At 33.3% G+C, this 13,903-nt stretch overlaps 2 protein-coding genes across 2 annotated transcripts in view; both read left to right on the top strand.

The window, feature by feature from the left end:
- The window catches only part of kdm7aa (lysine (K)-specific demethylase 7Aa), a 248,442-nt gene that overhangs the window by 58,271 nt on the left and 176,268 nt on the right, over window positions 1-13,903 (top strand). The gene's annotated exons all lie outside the window — the stretch shown is intronic.
- Window positions 1,002-13,817, top strand: cd36 (CD36 molecule (CD36 blood group)). The gene is made up of 12 exons (NM_001002363.1): window positions 1,002-1,140; window positions 1,747-1,907; window positions 2,739-2,883; window positions 5,441-5,587; window positions 7,242-7,333; window positions 7,792-7,841; window positions 8,143-8,212; window positions 10,329-10,513; window positions 11,089-11,207; window positions 12,185-12,258; window positions 12,362-12,416; window positions 13,357-13,817. The coding sequence occupies exons 1-12, from the start codon at window positions 1,018-1,020 to the stop codon at window positions 13,531-13,533; spliced, it is 1,398 nt and encodes a 465-aa protein (NP_001002363.1). The 5' UTR covers window positions 1,002-1,017; the 3' UTR covers window positions 13,534-13,817.

Raw genomic sequence — 13,903 nt, 5'->3', positions numbered from 1 at the left:
TTCTATTCTATTCTATTCTATTCTATTCTATTCTATTCTATTCTATTCTATATGTTGTTGTTTTTCATACATAACCGTAAATGGCTGATTCTGATTTCTCAGTTGCACTTAGTGGTCTGATATTCTATTCTATTCTATTCTATTCTATTCTATTCTATTCTATTCTATTCTATTCTATTCTATTCTATTGGTCTTTCATAACCATAAATGACTGATTCTGATTTGTCAGTTGCACTTAGTGGTCTGATATTCTATTTGAATTCTCAATCTAAAATTAAGTTAAAAGTTTATTCAATGATATATAAAAATGATTTCATAACAAATTAATTGTGCCTGTGTATTTTTTTATATGGATGTCCAAATGGTAATTTTAGATTGACTTGGTTGTCAGATATTGTTTTCTATCCTATTTGTTGTATCGTAATCTAGTTATCGATTTGATGTCCTGTTTTGATTTTTATAACAGGGTGACCGTCCGAAAAGCTTAATTCTGATTGGTCAGTAGCAGCTCGCGGTGATTCGGTATTGATTTCCTTTATAGTAAATCTAAATAGAACTAGATATTAGATAATATTCATTTTCGAGTAATATTTAGGCTACGTGTAATCTATTAATTGCATATTAATGTAAATACCAATTCTAAATCTTTTTTTTACTTTACTTTTCTTTTTCTTTTCGACTCTGGCACAAATCATCCACGTCGACATCAAACAGATATTTCAAAGTCACTTTTAACTTAAACACTTTTCAGCAGCGGCGGTCTCCTGATTGTGACATTGGCCTTGGCTTCTGATTGCCGTGTGTTACGCGCCCGCTCCCCGCCCAGCAGTGCGTTATCGCGCGCAGATAACTCCGTCCTAACGAGGGTCTCCGGGTGTTTTATACGGCAATCCAGTCTCCCAGATCTCCTCCTCTACAACCTTCGATCCCTGGGACTTACATAATTCTTCAGGACGACCTCATGCTGGTACCTGCCGCGCAGCCGGTCAGTGTTGGTCCAGGCTGCGGCTCGCCATCATGACCTGCTGCGATCAGCGGTGCGCACTCATCACCGGGGCCGTGCTGGGCGCCCTGATCGCCTTGCTTGGCGGAATCCTCATCCCGGTGGGCGACATGATAATTAAAAACACCGTCCATAAGGTAAGTCGTCGTCTTTTCATATCAATATTCGGCGCACACGCGTTTGCAGATGCTCCAAACAGACACACATGAAGTTGCCGTAGAGAAATATTGTGAATAATTTAAATTTATTCAATGTAGGGTACAACGTACTACTATTAATGATATATGAGGTGAAATAAAATGGGGTTTTTGGGTCAAGGACGTGTTTTGCAATTATGAAATTTGAGTTTTATAATCAATGAATTGCATATAATTCATGTTGTTAGTTGTTTTACTGTTTAGGTTTGAGTGAAAAGCTTTTTAACATGTCTAAATTAAGTTGTGATTGTTAACTAGAGTTTTAGATTTCAGGTATTTAAACATTATAGGTTCTTGACTTAGCTCACAGTGTCAAGGTCAATGTTAAATGAGCTGGGTGTTAATTTTAAGACAAAAGCTTTGGAGGTTTTCAATGCATTGTTCCTGTGCAAAAACGTGAATGAATATAACCTAATATAAATAAACATTCAGTGGATTGAGACAACTTTCTCCTGTCCCCCCATTTCACAATATACAAAAAGTAGATTAAAGTGTGAATAGAATATCTGATTTTAGATGTTTAACTTTTTTTTTTTTTTTTTTAAGGAAACAGTGCTGGAAAATGGGACTTTAGCATTTGACACCTGGACATCTGTAGACATAGCGATGTACAGGCAGTTCTGGATTTTTAATGTGGAGAATCCCGATAAGGTTTTAAGTGAAGGGTCCAAACCTGTGTTGGTGCAGAAAGGACCATACACATACAGGTAATATTTGTGGCCTCATAGATAGATATTCTGTAGTCGATATTCATTCATTCATTCATTCATTCATTCATTCATTCATTCATTCATTTTCCTTTGGATTAGTCCCTTTTTTCATTAGGGGTGCCATAGCAGAATGAATCGCCAACTTTGCAAATGTTTTACGCAGCGAAACACCCATACAAATTTATATGCACACTCGTACAGCAAATTTAGCTTATTCAATTGACCTAAAGCACTTGTCTTTGGACTGGGGAAAACCGAAGCACCTAGAGGAAACCCACGCCCACACAAGGAGAACATGCAAGCTCCACACAGAAAAGCTAACTCACAGCACTTATTCTCTTGGAAATAAAACAAATATTATCTCATAAACTGCCTGAAAAAGCCAAAAGAAACGAAAAGAAACAACATTTCACTAAAGTGTAGATCATATATAGACCTCTGAGATGAACTTAAAGTTTTTTCATGTTGTTGCTTTTTTTTTTAGCATCGTATATTGACAAGCACAAGTTTGATGATTCTTACCAAATCCAAGAGAAATGTTATACATACAAGGGAAATGTCATTTTTTGCACTGGAGGAACTTTTTCATATTTCCTATAATATACATATAAATATGTTGTCATCAATTCACAATCTTAGTCTAAGATATTGTATGTCTGAATGGGCCTGACATTGCTGTTATTCACGCTAACTATGACTTTCCACTGCTACATAATGATATAACCAGTAACACACCATAACTTGTGTTTTTCGTGTGGTTTTAAGCAACTAAATGGCCATCTACTCTTTTTTTTAACAAGGTCTTATCCTTTTTTTGTTATCCTTCAGGGTACGTTACATCCCCAAAACAAATATCACCTTCAATGACAACAACACTGTGTCCTTTGTGCTGCCGGCAGGAGCCACCTTTGAGCCTAGCATGTCAGTAGGATCCGAGGAGGATGTGTTCACATCGCTCAACCTTGCTGTCGCAGTATGTATTTCAAAAATATTTCATGCCATTGCAGTTATCTTTTTATTCTTTTTACTCCCTCATTTTCAGTTAATGTGATAAATAGATTTCCTCCTCAAGACTGGAGTAATGGCTGCTGAAATTTTGCTTTGTCATCACAGAAAGACAAAATACAGTTTAAAATATAGCAAAAAATTAAGCAGATATTAGTAAATGTGTGTTTTACAGTAGTGCTGTATTTTGTTCTGCTTTTTTTTTTTAACAAAATACAGGGATTAAAGCTGACTCTGGCGTGTGGTACTTTATCAAAGCACATGTGTACCTAAAGAATCCATATTAGTACCTAAAAGGGTATGTGTTAAATTTAGGTACTAATATGGATGCTTCAGGTACAAATGTGTACCGTATCTTTTATTCTGTACCACCTAAGAGAATGCTTATGTGCATTTAGTTTGGACAGTGTGAGTAAAAGATGCTTCCTTTCAACAATATCATTTAAACATTAAGGGCCCTATCATACACCTGGCGCAATGTGGCGCAAGGCGCAGCTCAATAGTCTTTTGCTAGTTTTAGCTTGGCGCAAGAGTCGTTTTGAGGCGTTGCGCTGCGCTGTTTAAATAACAAATGCATTAGCGCTCATATGTGCGTTCTGGTCTAAAAAGGAAGGCGTTCTGAGGCGCACTGCTGGTCGCGTTGCTATTTTCAGAAACTATAATAGATTTTTTAATAGACCAAAACAAACCCGGTCTAAACTCCGGCGCAGAGTTGTGCCTCGCTTATGCACTGCTTAATACGCACAAGAGAGCAATAGGCAAATGTCTTTACATATGAAAAAATGTAAATATTAAGGATATATATAGGTTATAATAAGAATAGATATAGGATATAAATATAAAGGATTAAAATATTACAAAACATATTATTTTCTAGCCTACATAAATATGAAAAATTACTGCTTTTATGTCTTCATCTCGGGAGGCTTTTTCAGTTAATTCATAGCATTTTGCTTTTGTATAATGTTATTATTATTAGCAGTATTATTTATTATATCCATATTTATATTTGTTTTATTAAAAACAAGCTTAGATTTGCCCACCTGTCAGGTTTAAGACCATATGGGGCACAGCATGTGTTTTAGGATATAACTCAGGTTTTTGAGCACACTTTGTTATTATTGTTAATTTATTTGTTTGCTGGAAATCAGAACTGAATTTAGAAATAGTTTTGAAACGAATATTTGCGCTTAACAAACTAAGTTAATTATTTATAGACTAATTGATGTCTGTGCGTAAAGGTTTACCTATCCAAGAGCGAATGTGAAAGTAGATCTATTATCTCTTATTCTCACGCAGTAGATGCTCTGTTTAACAGTTTTCTGTTAAAAAAACTGTTAACTGTTAACTGTTTGCTAGTGAAATGCAAATTTTTTCCACTTAGACTTACTTTGCGTCCTGTAAATAGCGAATGCGCTCTTGGCGCGACGCAGCTGGCTCTTAAAGGGAATGTGAGATGAAACTGCAATTGGTTTATTCTTAAAACACACCTATAACTCATTAAGAAAATAAACTCAACCCTTTTAGACCATGCGCCAAGGTGCAAAGCGGATTTTCCCGTCCTTAAATTAGCAAAAAAGCGTTCTGACACGCCCTGAAAGCGTTTGCGCCCTGCATTTTGCGCTCTGCGCATAGACCGTCAAAATAGAGCCAGTAGATTTTTTTGCAACCTATGGGGTGATCATGTTATATTAAAGACACAGCACATTGATTTTATTGGACTAGGCTAAACTTTCTGAAACCTTTACGTCACTCACGTACATTAAAAATCAATACAAGCCACAAATGAACATGGAGGATGGTCTCCGAGTGTCATTCTTCAAAATGAAATGATGAATAGACTTGGGCTTACAGGTATGTGTGTGCCGTTATGTGCAAGGTTTACATATTTATAGCCATCTCAGAGGATATTGGGGGGTCGCAAGTCACTGGCATTGTAATTTTTGGGATCACAGGCTGAAAAGTTTGAGAACAACTGGTCTAGAAATAAACCTAAAATAAACCAGTACTTTTTCTGGTATTTAACATGTATAGATGTATTACATTTTTAAACTACAGAGTTGAATTTTCAACATCAAAACAGCAAAGGTCAAGGTCTCATAATTTAATCACAAAATGCAGAAACTGTTAATTAACAGATAGTTTTTATAGTGTACACATCTTAAAACCGCTGACCAATGGCACTGATAACATTCCTTCAACATTGATTGCCATCTGTGAAGCAAGTCAGTTAAAGTTTGTCCAATTAAAAGATAATCACAGATTTCAACATGTTATCTTTCAACTGTCAGCACAAGACTTGAGCATGCATGTTAATGCATAACCAACTGTTATATAATCCTAATGTTCATTCAGTGTTATAGCTTGTAATTACATGTTCCTATCCATCAGATAAAGGTGCTGTTGAGGTAATTTGTATATAATTAAAATTACCTTGTGGTTTTATTAGGTAGATAAATTAAGGACAGATTGCTGTTCCATACTGATGCTATGATTTACTTGAACCTTGATTTCTTTTCTTCCAGGGTGTTTACCGTTTGATTGGTCCTAAACTGGCAGATTGGCTTATCCGAAGCTCCGGTTCCTCACTCTTCCAGAACAGGACTGTTAAGGAATTATTGTGGGGCTACAAAGACCCAATGTTGAACAGCTTGGTTGGAGCTTTTTATCCAGTAAGGAGACTTAATGGCTTTATATTTGCTAGTTAAGCATCATATGCCAGCATGATTGAAGAAATATAAAGAACCACATTATAAGCAATATTATTTGCCAATTTGGAGAACACCTAAATTAACATATTTAAATATGTAAGTACATGGCTCAAAAATGAAGAGGGTTTCAATATAACACAATTTTTTTTTTGCATACAGTATGTTAGAATGTGTTTTGATAAAATGACTGGCCTGCATTTTTCCCATGATTTACAGATAGCACCTAAAAAAAAAAGCAATGTAACACGAATTTACAAAAAACTCATCATATATAGAACAAGAGTCATTGGATGATGCATTTAAAGACTCTTATTTAAAGGGATTGGTCACCCCAAATAGAATATTCTGTCATCATTTACTTGTCACAATCTGGTTTGCGTTTCTTGAGCTTCTTCTGATGTTGAACACAAAAAGTTATTAAAAATGCTTCATAATAATGCCCTAATGGACGCCAGTGGTTACAGGTTTCTTACATTCTTCAAGATATCTTGTTATTGTGTTCAACAGAAGAAAGAAATTCAAAAGGGGTGAACTATCCCTTTAAAAATTGCAATGAAGCTCCAAAACAGTAATTTATTGTCATTTTAAATATTTATACCACTTTCATTCAAACTACTGTGTTTTACCAATTTGTCAGCAAGATATTTTAAATTATTTTAAAATTTGATGTTAACTTATTATTTTAAATATTCTAATAAGGACAAGTATAGTCTGAATGAGAGAAAAATGTTCATCCACACTTAGATTTTATTTTTTAAAGCTATATAAAGCATTCAATTACACACTTTAATTGCATTTCTTGTAGGTACTGTGTATTTAAATTCCCTTTTGTGAATTTTATTAGATTCAGATATCAAAACGGGACATCTCACCTTCAGTCCAAATAAGAATGCACAAATTAAAGTGCCGTTCACGCCATGAATGATAACTAAAGTGATATGAATGATAATTCTGTTAATAAGTGCAGACTGCAGTTTTGTCACCTGTTGCAATAATTTCACAACCTCTTTAAAGCAACATGGATTCAGATTTATGAACTGTGTAAAAGGATTAATACTAAAAGGGATTTCAAGTTCTGTGTTGTTAACATTATAGTTATGTGAACAGGCCTTAAAGGGAAAGTTCACCCACAATTGAAAATGTACTCAAGTGGATCTAAACAAGTTAAAAGTTATTTCTGCTGATGGACTCAAAACAAGATATAATGAAGGGTTTTGGGGGGAAAAAAACAGCTATTGACATCCATAGTAGAACAAAAACAAATACTATGGAACTCAATGGCTTCTGTTTCCCATTTCTTTCAGGAAATCTTCTTTTGTGTTCAAGAGAAAAAACAACAACCTCAAAACGTGTTTGAAACAATAAAGAATGAGAAAAATTATTTTTAATTTTTGTAGCTATCCTTTTAAGAAGTAAGAATACCTAAATAACTTATGTTATTTAATATAAGATAAAAAGAGCTAGCATCAAAGCTAACACAACACTGTCTCCTAAATTTTAAACATTTCAACTGAATTTTAAATTTAACATGTGTTCCCAGTTGGTACTGGTGCTTTTATTGTGGTTTTTGTGATTTAATGTGAAGATAAAGCTGTTTTTCTTTTTTTTCTTTTAGTATAATGGCACCGTAGATGGACCCTACACTGTTTTCACAGGCAAAGATGACATTAATAAAGTAGCCATTATTGAACGCTGGCAAGGTGAAACGTAAGTATTTGTAGCATGTAACACATGATTCTTTGGGTTGAAGATTGCTGTTGTATACGGAAAAATCTTAAATCTTAAAGGGATAGTTTACACAAACAAACCCAAATATTTGACGTTAAACGACTCAGCCTCAGACCATTCAGTATTAAATAGTATATTTTATTAATTAAATCATTATCATCCGTCTATATGAAAAAAAAAAAACACACACACGTGAAACATTTAGAAAATGTGAAGTGTGTGGAATCTGGAAAAAAATTTAAATGTTTACAACGTCACATTTGACACAACATGATCTCATAAAAATTACAGTTATTTTCTATTTTAATTGCATTTGACGCTTGTGGTTTATAAGAGAGATTTTAGGCAAACTATCCCTTTAAATAAATACTGTATACTGTGTTTCTGATTTAATCACTTAAACTAACTGTATTATCAAAACACTTATGGTTTTACAGATCAGTTAATTACTGGAACGACTCTTATTGTGACAAGATAAATGGATCAGGCAAGTTTACCTCTAATATATTACATTCATATTGAATTATTGGGAAATATCATTGATGTTGATGTGCATATAGTTATATAATGTCTTCTGTCCTACAGCTATGTAAATAGCTTTGTCCAGGGCTTATTTCTGGCTTATTTATTCATAGCTTTTCATCTAATTTAATTAATAATTCTCCAATAAAATCGAGGACCTTCAGCAATTCCTGCAAAGTCACAATTTGTTTTGATATCTCTGCTCTAAAGGGCTTCAAAACTAATGTTTTTAATAGTTAATTACGTTTGTGTTCATATATCTACAGATGGTTCCTCTTTCCACCCGTTCCTGGACAAGAAGGAACCTCTATACTTCTTTTCTCCTGATATCTGCAGGTATTTTTCAATTGTATTGCTAATAACCAATACAAAAAAGTAACTAATATTTACACTGTAAAATGTTGGGCTCCATATGATTGATTTTGTGTCGGGTCAACATGATAGAATTAAGTTAGCTCAATATTTTTTTTACAAATTTAAGTGGATTTATCACAAAACAATTAAGTTGTCTTCCCAAAAACTCAAGAATTGTGTTGTTTCAGCTCAGTTTAAAAAGGATTATTATTAATATTAATATTACTACTAAATACAGTATGCAACCGATCTAGATATTTTTGTAAATTTAAGATTCAAAACAATTGTATATACATTAGATGTCATTGTATATTAGTTATATTTGTACGTCATCATCTATGGACTAGTCTTTATTGACAAATGTTTAAATACTGGACCCTCTGTGAAGAATATCCACTGATTTTTCAATAGTATCTACTGATTTATCAATTAACTAACAACATTTCTTTTTGTGAAACATTTAGCTTTAAAAAACAGTTTATAGTATTTTTCATGTTCACAAAACAACAATTTCTCATATTATGCATATACATTTTAAAGTTCACAAAGTGTCCAAAAACTTTGAGGCTGTTTTGAAATTCCACTTATCAGCAAATTTATCATTATCTACTGATTAAAGTCCTATTTTTCTATGAGCGTATGTTAAATTTAATCTATGCGGTTCTGATTAGATTTGATCCAGGTTGCTGATCAGATAAGTGGTGGTTTCACGTGTCCACTCTATTGTTTAGTCATTACCAGCAGAGGTCAGGCAGATCCTGCTCTTCTGCAGGGTCAAAGACGTCAGAAAAAACAACATTTATGCACTTTTATCATAATACTTCATCCGTGACTGTTCAGCCGGGACTGCTGGAGATCAAAGCTAGACAAAGCTTGACTGTTTTTCATTTAGTCACATGATGAGTGCTAAAAATATATTACTGAGACCATGTCGATTCTGAAGTATCTAGTTTTTCCTCATGTTATCGCTCATGCATATGTAATGGGTTAAGAATTTAGCCACTAAACATACTTAAAAATGGATGAATTCCATTGCTTTCTTTCCAAAAAAGGGAAGATAAATATGAAATTAATTTTTTTTTATATATATAAAGTACAGTGTTTAATCAACAGTTTATATTATATTGTAATATTAGTAAACATTATATTAGAATATAATAAACCAGCACCTTGAACCAGCAACCTTCTTGCTGTGAGGCGATTGTGCTACCTACTGCCCTATTGCGTCGTCCTAAAGTTTATACTATATTCATTCTTTCATTTATTTTCTTCTCGGCTTAGTCCCTTTATTAATCTGGGGTTGCCATCTATTTATCTAGCATTTGGGGGTCGTTATTTAGCAATTGTTTTATGCAGTGGAGGCCCATCCAGCTGCAACCCATCACTGGGGAACACCCTGCCACTTTCATTTACACACATGCACTATGAACCTGTACCGCATGTCTTTGAAGAACCGTGGGAGAAACCAAAGGCGACAGCACTACCTACTGCGCCACCGCGTCACCTATTTTATATTATATTATATTATATTATATTATATTATATTATATTATATTATATTATATTATATTATATTATATTATATTTCCTGCTCTTTCCTTTATTTTTATTATATTGTTATATTGGATTATATACAAGCACAATATAATAATACATCTCATTTACACAAATATTTAAGGTCAATTTCTTTTTATGTCAAACTAAAATTTGATCTTTTAATGTTTTATTATTATTATTATTATGTAAGATTCATGAAAAAAACGTCAATTAAAAAATTAAGCAACACAACTGTTTTTAACATTGACAATAATAATAAATAATTATTGAGAATATGATACTAGAACTGAAACAATTACGGTGGAAAATAAATCAGGAATAAATCACATTTTAGAATATATTGGTAGAAATCGGCTATTCTGAGCTGTAATAATATGTCCCACTTTTTTTACACTATATTTTTTTTATCAAATAAACAGCCTCAGTTAACATTACAATTCTTCTTACAATGGTTTTAAAGATAATCTTTTTTGAAACATAATCAGTTAATGCACCTTTTGCAACATATAAATTTAGAATACATATTGTGCTTTTCCTCCAGGTCAATATCTGCTGAATATGAGGCCACTGTGAACCTGAAGGGAATTGATGTGTATCGGTACTTGCTGCCTGTTGATGCTCTGGCTTCTCCAGTTTCCAACCCTGATAACATGTGCTACTGTACAGACCATGAAATCACAAGAAACTGTACCTTAGCTGGTCTTCTTGACATTACTTCCTGTAAAGGTCAGTGTTTTATTCCTCTTAATGCTATGGTTCACCCAAAGATAAAATTATGTAATCATTATATCAGACTACATATTTATCAGATGTGTTAGAGTTTTTTTTCTGCCTAACGCTTAAAAGATGTAAAAAAAAAAAAAAAAGTAAAAAAAGCAGCCATTGACTTGTTCCTATATGGATGCCAATTGCTGCTTTTTTCCAGCATTCTTCAGAATATCTAGTTTTGTTTTGAGTAGAAGAAAGCAGTTCATGTAAGTTTATGCAAGTGTGGGTAAATGGTGAGGATTTTTTTGGGTGAACTATCCCTTTAAAAGGGCGTTTGCAATAGTAACTTTGATGCAAATTATTTATTATGAGTTATTATGATAATAACGTTTTTCCTGAATTGTGACACACACATACCGCACCTGAAAAAAAATAAAAAGGGTCAGCTGCTGTTTACTTCTAATATAAATGCAGTCATCACATTGATGCAAGGAATGTGAAAATACCTTATTGAATGCATTAGTCTTTTTGTGTTTTGTTGTGCAGCATAATTAATTTATTTTAATTAATTAATTAATTAAATATTTTCACAGGAACCCCAGTCTTCATCTCTCTGCCTCACTTCCTCTATGCCAGTATTGAGCTCCAGCAGGGGGTGGTCGGAATGAACCCCAACTTAGATGAACACTCCATATTTCTGGATGTAGAACCGGTGAGTAAACTACTTTATTTGCATAAATGTGCTGTTTTAAATGGTTAGTTTACCCAAAAATTTAAATTCTGCTATTAATTCCTCACCCTCATGGTGTTTCTATTCTCCAAGGCCTTCATTCATCTACAGCCCTCCACTGAAGATATTTTAGATTAAATTTGACATCTCTTTCATCCTGTAGACAGAAATGACCCTGACACAGTTTTGAGTCTTTTGAGAATGTTTTTGGTTTCTTTAAATGTCCTGGGACTGTTTCTGTCTATGAAGGATGGGAGAGCTCTAGGATCTCATCTAAATTATCGTAATTAGAACAAGATGACAGTAAGTAATTAATGACAGAATATTCATTTTTGGGTAAACCAAGTTTTAAGGCAATACACTGAAGTTGAATAGAGTAAAAATAATGATAAGTAATAGTTACCAACACTTTCCTGTGTAAATGATTTTAATGAGTTTTTGAATAATAATAATTTTAAGGTTACAAACATCTGAAGTCAGTTTTTTTTTTGTTGCAATATTTTGTTATCATTCAATCATTCAGAAAAGGTTGCAGATATAAAGATATTTTCAGTTTTATATATAATAAAATGTGTCATACAATCAAGCATATTATTATTAACATATTGCTCATGAAAACTTCAGAATATAGATACGGATGAACCATGCATTTAAAAGCTGGTGATTTATGAGTAAAATCAATTTTGAGAACATAAAATAATAATAATATAACATACAGAAATATGTATTGCAGTTGATTTATACAGACATGAATTGAAAAAGTGAAAGGAAACAATCAAAAGTGTATTTTGGACTAAAATAACACTTTACAAAAAGCCCAGGGGCATTGATAGGTGCATTTTTAAAAAGTGTGTTTTTACCTACAGTGTCTTATCTTGAAACAAGGAAGCATTTAGAAATATTTATGATATTGCAGTTTTTAGATATGATTTTGACTGTACGTCTTTTGATATTTGCAGATTACAGGTTTCACTCTGAGATTTTCAAAAAGGCTTCAGGTCAACATGATGTACGGCCCATCCGACGATATTGCGTATGTAAATCAATATCATGCATTGTCATGAATGCTCATGCACATGCTGAATTTATGCATGCACAACCTAACTTGATGTCTTTTGTTTTTTTTTATCTCACAGACTTTTGAACAAAATCAAGGAGCACACAATTATACCTATTTTATGGTTGAATGAGGTGAGTGTTAATAATGTCTGTTTATGGAAATGTGTAATTTCAATTATATAGTCTATTTTTGTTTAAATAATTATGCACAATTAAACATTTTAACTAATGACTAGTTGTATATAATTGAGGATAATATATGATCTGGAAATGGTTTACCAAGGCTGCATTTGTTATATCAAATCCGCAAAGCGGATTTTTCCATCCTTATATTAGAAAATATGGAGTATGACACGTCCTGAATGCGTTTATGCCCTGCGCTTTCCGTTTTGCGCATGGACCATCAAAATAGAGCCCATAATCTTATACTAAAAATTAGAGCTATTAAGGTTGAACTAGGGATAAACCTCTGCTATATACAGTAAACACGGCAGATTCAATTAATATAGTCAGCAAAATCATATTTAATATGATAGTTCACCCAAAACTGACAATTGTCATCATTTACTCACCCGTCACATACACATTGAGTTTTTTTTTCTTGCACACAAAGAAAAATATTTTAAGAATGCTGAAAACCCCATTGACTTCCATAGTATTTGTTTTTCCTTGAAGTCATTGTTTACAGATTTCTTCAAAAAATCTTATTTTGGGTTCAGCTGAAAAGGTATTGAAGTGCTTGAGCTAAATTGAAAGTAAATATTAATTTTTGGGTGAACCATCCCTTTAAATCAAATATACAATATACACTGTAGTTTGTACTGGGACTAAATCTCATTTCTATTGCCAGACTCAACAAAAGCATCATGATAAAACATGTTGACTAAGTTTAGATCTGTTATCTCTGCTTTAAATAAGTACTTTAGACCCGTTGGGACCAACAAAGTAATTCTGAAATCTTACATCTGATATATGAGGAAAATTATTACAGTCCATAAACAGCTAATCTCACATGTGCCTGACCTCAGATTGTTTCACTGCTGTAAAAGGTTTTGTTTTTTCTGTATGTTAGACGGCCGTTCTGGACGATGAGACGGCCAAAATGTTCAAGAATGAGCTGATTTCCCGGATGGACATGCTGGAGGGCTTACAGATCGGACTTTTAGTAACTGGTTCGGCAATATTTCTGGGCTGTATGATCGGTTTGATTGTGGTGTGCTCGAAACCGTCAAAAACGAATCTTTCTTAGGTTAAATAAAGGGAGGGATTCTTGTTGCTGAGTGGGAATTGTATAGTGTAACTGTAATCTGATCTCAGAATATGGCAATTCTATTTATATATAATTTATAGACTCTGCAGTTTTTTGTGGAGAACAATGATTTCTTTGTGTATTTGCTTGATATTGTATCAAGTCATACTTTAAACGGTTATCAGGGCAAATATTCTGCCATTTTGTGGTCTTACTGTGGTTAATTTCAAAATGAAATAGTTTTGTATGTCCGCACAATTTCAGTAAAACAAAGAACTGTGAAACTTGGACCGTTTGCTGTTTTTTGTTTTCTTTTTCCTTAGTCATTGTCCTTTAGTCAAATATCAAGTTCTGCTTTTCCGTGCACCAA

Source organism: Danio rerio, chromosome 4 (genome assembly GCF_052040795.2).
Source record: "Danio rerio strain M-AB ecotype USA chromosome 4, GRCz13ab, whole genome shotgun sequence".
Classification (NCBI taxonomy): Eukaryota; Metazoa; Chordata; class Actinopteri; order Cypriniformes; family Danionidae; genus Danio; species Danio rerio.
This window is presented reverse-complemented; position numbering and strand designations above follow the sequence as displayed.